General features: G+C 42.8%; 1 protein-coding gene across 1 annotated transcript; it reads left to right on the forward strand.

Annotated features, from left to right (window-relative positions):
- The first annotated feature begins 814 nt into the window (after positions 1-814).
- On the forward strand, positions 815-8,976 carry si:ch211-140m22.7 (uncharacterized protein LOC570370 homolog). Its single transcript, XM_056289213.1, has 4 exons — positions 815-2,124; positions 3,613-3,676; positions 5,394-5,518; positions 8,641-8,976. Exons 1-4 carry the CDS (start codon positions 1,017-1,019, stop codon positions 8,670-8,672), a joined length of 1,329 nt encoding a protein of 442 aa, XP_056145188.1. The 5' UTR covers positions 815-1,016; the 3' UTR covers positions 8,673-8,976.
- Positions 8,977-9,580: the final 604 nt, after the last annotated feature.

Raw genomic sequence — 9,580 nt, forward strand, 5'->3', positions numbered from 1 at the left:
TATTAAGATGACTTAACCTGCATGTGTGTTGTTTTTTTGTCCTTTTTATTGCCAGTTCTCAGTGTTGGCTGCTGCTGTTGAATAGTGTAATTAAGCTTTGTAATTAAAAATCACTATTTCCAAATTTTGGGAAACAATTCAATAATGCTTCTACCACAATTTAATTAGTAGGTATTCTTCTTAATTAATTTTTCAATAGAAAGGTTGCATTATTAACTGAAGTCTTCTTTCCACAGGTTTCATCTATGAATTCCCTAACTTTACACCTTTATAATGAATTCACTAACTTTACATCACGCCAGGCTTGAAACGATAAAGGTTATTTTTGATATATGCCGCTAACTATGTGTAATATTAGTTCACCGAAACACTCATTTGATTTTATTCATAACCCCTTCGAGTGAGTGCTCCTTTTTTTTAGTTATCCAGCACTAGTCCTTGTTTCCCTTTTCCCTCAAGGGGGCGCTACGGTACATTATTATTGATGTAGTTTGGCACAATTTTCACCCTGTTTTTTTTTTTTTGTAAAACGTTTGGTATTTGTCTATAATACATTTCCCATATTGTTTGCTAACATAATGTTTCATTAGCTTCTGTATCTTTTAATTTCAGCTATTTAGATCTAAATGGCTGTTGTGCCAGGCCAATTCTCATACTAAAAGACATCCTCCATTATTTTGGGTTGACAGTCTGTGTAAACTTCTTGGGAAATTGGTGAAATTTAGGGGTTGATAATGGCTAGATTTCCATCCATTTAAAAAAAAAAAGAATTAATGAATGTTGTCTGCTTACGCTCCTCTATCCCAGAAAAGACCCAGGCTAAAACTTACTTCGATATAGAGAAACTTGTCCAGCACAGGACATATTTGGAGTTCCCCAAGAAAGATGTTTCACCAGTTGTCGCTGCTGCTGCAGCAGAAGCTGCAGTCAAGCCCATTGACTCTGCTGTTGCAGCCGAGGCAGTAGAAACACCTCCTGTATCGGACGTGGCTCCCCCTGAAGTTGAAGCCACTCCAATGGTTGAAGCTGTCGCTGAAGATGCTGCTCCTGTTGCAGAAGCTTCTCTGATTGCTGAAGTGAGTGTACCCACAGCTGAAGTGGCCCCCATTTCTGAGGTAACTGAAGCTGCTGCTGAAGCCTCTGTTGAGGCTTTTGCTGCTGCCCCAGATGCAGCTTTCAAGGCCCCAGAACTTGAAGCCCCAGTGGCCAAAGTTGCCTCCCCTGAAGCCCCAGTGGCCGAAGCTGCTGCCCCTGAGGCCCCAGTGGCCAAAGCCGCTGCCCCTGAGGCCCCAGTGGCCGAAGCTGCCGTTGCAGAAGCCCCAGCAGCCAAAGCTGCAACTGCAGAAGCCCTAACAGCCGAAGTTGCCGCCCCCGAAGCCCCAGCAGCCGGAATTGCTGCATCTGAAGCCCTAGCAACCGAAGTTGCCGCATCTGAAGCTCCAGCAGCTGAAGTTGCTGCATCTGAAGCCCCATTGGCTGAAGTTGCCGCCCCTGAAGCCCCAGCTGAAGTTGTCATGCCTGAAGCCCCAGCGACCGAAGCTGCCGCCGCCGCAGAAGCCCCAGCAGCCGAAGCTGCCGCCGCCGCAGAAGCCCCAGCGGCCGAAGCTGCCGCCGCCGCAGAAGCCCCAGCGGCCGAAGCTGCCGCCGCCACAGAAGCCCCAGCGGCTGTAGCTGCTGCCGCCGCAGAAGCTCCAGCAGCCAAAGCTGCTGCCGCCGCAGAAGCCCCAGCAGCCAAAGTTGCCACCACAGAAGCTCCAGCAGCCAAAGTTGCCACCTCTGAAGCCCCAGCAGCCGAAGTTGCTGAAGCTACCCCAGAGTCAGCCCCTGAAGCCCTGGCAGCGAAGACCACACCTGCTACAGAAGCAGCAGCTGAAGCTCTTACAGAAGTTGCTGCAGAAGCACTTGCACCTGTTGTGGAGGATGCCCCTGCTGAAGTGGCTGCAGAGTTGGTAGCAGAAGTCTCCGTTGAAGCGACTGAAGTTCCCGTTGAAGCGGTTGAGGCAGCTGCCACTGTGGATAGTGGCGAGGAGCTGGTGGACCCTGCCCCGGCTGTGTCTGAAGCTGCAGGAGAAGAGCTACAGGCAGATGCCCCAGCTGAGCCTGAAGCGGTTGAACCGTCAGAGGGTACACACCACACCTCCCCCCTCTTCCCTGAAAACCCTCTTTCCTCTGTGGACCCTACAGTCTACCAGCAGTCATTATCACTTCCATTTAACATAAATTTTTATTTTGATACGTGTAAGGGTAAACTGTAATGATATCCGATATTGCAAAAGCACGTTTTTGTTCTTGCTTTACATAGCCTTTCTCTATTAGTCATTTGGCATTAATGCATTAGTATAACCATCTTCCCCTAAACAATTAGCTCCTTTCTCCATCTCACAGCTATGTCTGACTCAAACCACACACCTTTCTGTCCCCTGCTCCCACAAAGTTTGGGTCCCTGTAACAGTCTTTGAAATTGTGCACTCCTTGGCTAACTAAGTTGTCATTGTTGTGCATGTCCTCACTGCATCCTCCTGTTAAACATTTCCTCTTGAAATGGGTCTGCTTTGCTTGTCAGTATGTACTCTGGGCTCTTTCCATTTGTATTAATTTGTGTTTCTGTCATGCCTGTCCACATCTCACCAATGTCTGCCTTCTAACTGCAACTCTTCTGTTACTGTTTTGCTTTTTATCTTTTGTCACTCATGCCTATGTCATTTTGTTCAGTCCCTTCTGTCCACAGAAAGCTTTTACTTTTAGAAATTGAATTTCCTTTTCCTCTCAACGTGTTCAAAAAAGATTTGGGGGGGAAAAAAAGTTGGTGCTCCCTGTCACCTAATTTTCTCTTTAGGTTTCACTCATGTGTGTTTTTTAGTTTGTATTGCTGACTGTTATTGATGACTGCAACTAAGAGTAATGTTAAAGCTACTGAGTATTGGTAAAGGACAACGTCAAGGTCAAAGCCCACACCCATGGCCCCTCAGCTGTCAAAGCGGGCATGGGTGGGTGGAGCTCTATGTCAGATTTCCTTTCCTTCTTTCCTTCCACTCACATTTTCTCAAAGATTTGAGAGTCGCATGGTGAACGTAACTTGTAACTGATCCCTACTTGTCTGTTTCCATTGTATGGTGTATTTTTGATGACCTTGTTTATGTAAACGCTCTCCTCTTTGTAGTTAAGGCACTTGACACTCAGGTTGCTGTGTGTGGAGGCTAATCAAATGATTGGGGATAGAAGTTGGATTTTATTCTTATGTTCTTGCTTTTAAAAGTGGCACAACTGTTTGTGCACTTGATTTGACTTTGGCTTTTTATAAATATACTGAAGATGCTAAAGTGACTGTCAGTCTCAATGTACAGCCTAGCGTGACCTATCACAGCAACTTTTAATCTTTTAAACTGACCTGACCTTTCACCCCTTCTTTCCTATCTTATCCCTCGTAGCTGTCTACTGTACCTCCCATGTCCAGGTGCTGTTTTTGTGCATGAGGGTTATGGTTAAAAGCAGCCTGGTTTTTATGATGTCATAGCCAGATGGACAGATTATTTCCAAATGCATGGTCGTGGATTTGGGCACGTTCATGGGAACGGAAAATAATTAGTTTTGTTTGTTTTCTGTGACTCTCAGCCCAGTTGGACCCGATTCAGAAGCTCTTTCTGGACTCCATACGCCAGTACAGCACAAATAGCCAGTAAGTGTTGTGTTTGATATGTTTGAATCAGCATTTCTTTTGTCAGATATTTGATCCTCAGTCATAGTGCTGTATGATTATGAATTGTGTCAATGTTTTTTATTTCAAAGAAAAGATAAATGAGGTCTAATGGGTAATAACATTTTATTCAGGTGGGTCTGATTGACACAAATAAGTTTTTAGCAGAAGGCAAACTCCCTTTTTCATGGGCTGCCCACCCCCACCCCCAAGTTTGCCTAGTTTGCTAGTCAAGTAATTTTACATAATCCAATATTTTTTCTTGATGGTGTTGAGCCAAATATGCCCCTATGTTTTTTGTATTTCTGCAGTATTTCCCACTGAGTGTTCGAACTGTTTTCAAGGTGATGGCTACACGTTGGCTCCAAGTTAATGCATCCATGGTTGGCTCTCATCTAGCTCAGAAAATATCCAGCTAAATGTAGCCCACTTTTTGGCCAAACTGTTTGATTAATGAGAACATTGTTGCACCAGTCCTTATTTTAGTAGTGGCTATTTAGGTTTAGGGCCCTGTGATGGCCTGGCGGCCTGTCCGGGGTATCTCCCCCCCTGCCACCCAATGACTACTGGGATAGGCTCCAGCGACCCTGAGAGCAGGATAAGCGGTTTGGATAATGGATGGATGGATATTTAGGTTTAGATTTAGACATCTACTAGACTTTAATGTTTCATCCAAATTTAGTCTGGTTTTAGCCTCAGTGGTTTATACCATTTAGTCTTAGACATTTAATCAGTTTAAAATGCTTAAGGGGCTGACTTCTCTAGGACAAAGTTTACAAACAACTTTAGTCATGTGAAGCTTCGTGGCACCTTTTAAATTGTGAAATCCTATGTAGTGCCTGTCCTTGAATTTAATCCAGCTGGTGCTGCTCAAATCTCCACCAGGGTTTAATTATCCTTCAGTGTCCCCCACCCCAATGAAATTGGAGTGGGGGGAGCTGTAGCTCTATCTATGTCCATTTGTTGGTTCGCAGTAGGGTGTCTAAGAACGAGCATTGGCAAATATAGAGAATAAAGCAACAAAACAAATCAGCCACATCGGCCATTGTGTTTCTTATATTACATGGGCAAAAGGTTTATCGTGCTTTGCTAAACTAACTGATCAACGCATCATGGCTGAGGGATGACTTGGTGCTCTTGGATTGTCTGTTTTTGCACATAGAAACAAAGGAAGTGCTGAATATGTTTAAGCCCAGCCCTTTTGGCGTTTTATTTGCTTTGATAATAATAAAAAACAATTTCTTGCATCAATATTCTGACTAAAAATATAAATTCTGGAGTCATTATGGTGTTATAAAAATTGTCAAAAACATTATAATTGGTTACGGACTCCTTTTTTTTTTTCCTTCCATCTATTGTATGTTGTGGAATTATCCCAAGTTTGGTAGTCCCTTTGAAAGAAAGCATGCCATTGTATAGCCACAACTGTACTAAGCATTAGGATTGATACCTGTTATCTCTTCTGAGTATCGCAGCTAGAAAGACCAACTAACAAGGCAAAGACAAGTTTGACTACTGTATGACTACTTTTAATATCACTAATACAAGGATTGAATTGGTCTCTCTCTCTCTCTCTCTCTCTCTCACACACACACACACACACACACACACACACACACACACACACACACACACACACACTACTACCACCAGCACAAATTTAAAGTATTTGACAATCTGCCTTCTCCCTTCCATCAAGGGCTGCTGGAGGGCTGGTAGATGCAGGGGATGAGTACCAGAAGGCCTTGGCTGAGGAAATTACAAAACTCCAGAGACTGTATGGCGGAGGAGACCTCACATCTTTCCCAGAATTCAAGTTCACAGGTGAAACTAGTCTGCTATATGTCCCACCAGTCAAACTATAGCGTTACTCATGTGAAATAACAGACAACACAGTGAAATATTTTAGGGAAAGCTGAAAAACGTCAGACCTTTATCACATTTATGAGTTTAATGCATCTTCATTGCAAAAACAATTGGCACAAATGGGCATCATCAGGGTAATTTCAGGTGGAATAGCTGCTAAATTGCCCAGACCCAAGGAGCCTCAGTGGAGTTGCTCTCTATGAAAAGCCAGGGCTATTGCCAATTATACCAATTTACTATTTTTCCCATGAAGTGTATGGTAAGATATAAACTACTCTATTTTCCCAACTAATTTAATTTGGAAAAATTTGAATGTCAGGGTGCAAAGCAAATATATAAGTTGTTTAAAGATTGATTAAACTGGTAACATGCAAAACAATTCAAGGGCTTATTATAATGCTGATTTTGGCCACGAAAGCTGATATTCAAAATTGTGGAGAGTGTGCCAGTCTTCGTAAAATAGTGCAAGTCACCTTGATGTACAGGCATGTATTATAAGATAAGAGATGAGATGTACTTTATTAATCTCTGTAGGCAAATTCATCCTCTGCATTTAACCTATCCCAACACACTCACTGGACACAATGGGCAGCCATGTAGCTAGGAGCAGTGGCCGATGCCCAGGGACCAACTCCTTATCTTGTAGTGTGTTGGAGTTCTAGATTGAAGTTGTTCGCTGCCAGATTGAGCCTTCAACCAGTCAGATCTGTCACAATTATATCAAGCTTGTTTGATTTTTATGACTGGAATCTGCACAAGTCTTGGCTCATCAGCAAGTGTGTGCACCTCTTAAGTCTGCACTGCTAACCAGTGTGCTTGTCTATGAATGTAATCTGTGAAAGTTGGTCACTAAATGTGTTATGCCAAGTCTTTTCGAAGTTGGTTAGGACTTTTAAAGTCTTCTCCTGTGTTCCCGGCTGTAGCTGGTGTGCACCAAACCTTCTTGTGTTTTAAGACCTCTGTCATCATACCAGTCCAAAAAAAAGCAGATCTCCAGCCTGAATGACTACAGACCATTTGCCCTAACTTTGGTAGTCATGAAGACAGAAGTGTTTTGAGAGACTTACTTCAGTATCTCAAAGTCATGACTGATGCCCTTCAGGACCCTCTACAGTTTGCATAAACAGCTAACAGGTCTGTAGAAGATGCCATTAATTTGGCTCTGCACTCCATCCTGCAACACCTGGATGGTGGCCCTTACACTTATGCCCCCATTGCTGTTTGTAGCTTTTAGCTCTGCTTTCAACACCATCATTTCTGACCTACGATTGGATAAACTTTGGCAGCTCAATGTCCCCCCATCTGTCTGCTACGGTATCCACAACTTCTTGTCCAACAGAAAACAGTATATTAGGGTGGGTGACCACATTTCTGACCCTCTTTGCCTCAGCACTGGTGCTCCACAGGGCCTTGTGCTCTCTCCCCTGTTCTGCTCTGACTATTAAACTTAAAAAGTTTACAAATGACCCTGGTTCGTCTCATCTCTTAACAACAATGAGTCCACATACTGGGAGGAAGTAACACAGCTAGTGTCATGGTAGAGATAAACACACAAAAACTTTGGAGATGATCATTGATTTCAGAAAGAAACCCACCCCACTGCCTCCACTGGTAATACATGGCTCCACAGTCAGCAAAGCAGAGTCTTACAAATTCCAGGGCACTACTATTCAGCAAGATCTCAGATGGGACAGACATCGCACTGCACTTATGAAGAAGGCTCAGCAACACTTGTATTTTCTGCAACAACTCAAGAAATCTGGGCTGACTCATGCACTGCTGGTCCAGTTCTATACTTCCATAATAGAGTCTATCATCACATCTTCCATCTCCGTATGGTTTGGCTCTGCATCTTCGCACACCAAGCGTAAGCTGCAGCGAACAGTGTGATGTGCAGAGAAAATCATTGGCTATCGGCTCTCCACCCTGGAAAACCTTTACTCATCTAGGATAAGGAAGAGGGCAGGGAAAGTCATGGCTGACTCCTCACACCCTGATCACTCTCTTCTAGCGGTTTCCATCTCGGTGGAGACAAAGCGTGAGAGCCCTAAAGACTCGGCCCAACCACCACCTCCACAGTTTCTTTCCTGAGGCCATCGTCCTCCTAGACGAGGACCCTTCTGTCATCCCTCTGCTTTAAACTGCTGCACGTGCATACTATTACACACATTGTAATATAACTACTGTCTATTCCATGCCATAATCCTTCTGAATATGAACCTTTACCTCTTTTCTCTACTGTAGTCAGTGCACATATGCACTTGTTGCATTGCACATCCTTTCACTTGCAGTTTGTTTGTGTATAGTCTATTTTATGTTTTTATACAGAGCATCTTTTTTTAATACTTTTTACTGGACTTAATTTTATGTTGACACCTGCACCAAGAGAAATTCCTTGTACACCTGGTACTTGGCAAATAAAGATTCTGATTGGCGAACATTGTAGATTTGGGTACTTGGACTGGAGAAAAAAACCGCCTCTCACTGGGGTGCAAGTTCAGTCAGCCAGTGCAGCACACCTGGAGCAGGTAGAGGCTAAGTATTTTGCATAGGGATATTTTAACCTGTGTGACCACATAGGATATTGAACTTATGCCCACTGATATAGGGACATCCCCATAAACCACCAAGACCTCCTAATTAGTAGTAGTAGTAGTAGTACACAAGCTGAAGAATTCATGGAAAGTTATCACACTCAAGAAACCAGCACTATGGATTTCCATGGTGTGAGTAAAAGTATAGAAGGTGAACTTAGAAAATTAAGTTCTTACAAGATAGGTATTGAGACTGGAAAAGCATGGAAATTTTTTCAATTCTCATGTATGCATGACTGTATCTTTGCTGTTTTTGTCATGGTTATTTCAAATATTGTAATGATGTTAGCAACAACTCTTCTGTAGCTACAGATATTAATGTATTAGTTGCAAGTCCTTTTGCCCTGCGAAAGACTTGATGTTTAATATGAAACAATATTCATATTCAGTGGAAAATTGAGATTGGGAAGGTTCACTGAATGGAAAATGCTGCCTTAATGGGTTTTTACATGCACAAAGTAAACAACTCTTCTGTGTTCCTTTCAGAGCCCAAGTTGGATGAAGTTTCCCCCAAGTGAACAGCAGTACCTTTCACCTTTTGCTATTGTCACCTTTTCCCACTCTTCTGTGAACCCAGTGGAAGTCTAATTAACAATTAACCCAATAACTGTCAAAGTTGCAGGAAAAGCCCGTTCCATTCCTTTTGAATGTGAGAATAGAGCTGTGTCGGATCTAGATGTTTTATGGTGACTATAGCCAATGCGATCGATGTGCTTTGTTGGAGGGTAAGCTGACTTTAGAGCTGTGAAATATGCTTTGACGTAGACTAACTCAGGAATGAGCTGGATGTGGAGAAAAATAAACTCCGGTTTAGATTTGTTGTATTTTTGCCTCTTGCCTTATTTAACTTTGAAAGTCTGTTAGTCAGTTATTATGAAATAATTCTCTTCTAAAATTATTCCCACAATAATTTAGCAGTCAGGACCATTTAACTTATATTGAGAGAGAGAGAGAGTGCACAACCATATGAAGCCTACAAAGTACTCTACTAGCATAGCACACACAACCGGAGGCTTAAAGAAGTCATTCTAGAGAAAGGAATTAGCCTTGTTGATTGAGCAGAGAAAGGAATTAGCCTTGTTGATTGAGCAGAATTAAATGTTATTTATGTGTTCGTGAAACATTGCATACTGGTACTCCTGGCCATTTCAGTAGGGTTTGTGTAGAAAAAAAAGAGAAAAAAAATCATTGGACTGAATGAGCTGGAAAGAATTCATCCCAGTGATGACCACTGATGGGCTCCAGTTGAAAAAAGGGGGGTAAGGGATTGCTGTTATTTGTATAAGCCCACTCCTACACAACACCTGCCTTGCAAGCCATGTTTATCAGTCCTCCATCAGGTAAAAGTCAGGCCAGTCAACAGGGTAAGGGAACAGCAGTTTCAATTTCCCTCACTTTCAAGTGTGTCCCCAATATTTTGTCATGA

This window comes from Lampris incognitus, chromosome 11 (assembly GCF_029633865.1).
Source record: "Lampris incognitus isolate fLamInc1 chromosome 11, fLamInc1.hap2, whole genome shotgun sequence".
NCBI classification, from domain to species: Eukaryota; Metazoa; Chordata; class Actinopteri; order Lampriformes; family Lampridae; genus Lampris; species Lampris incognitus.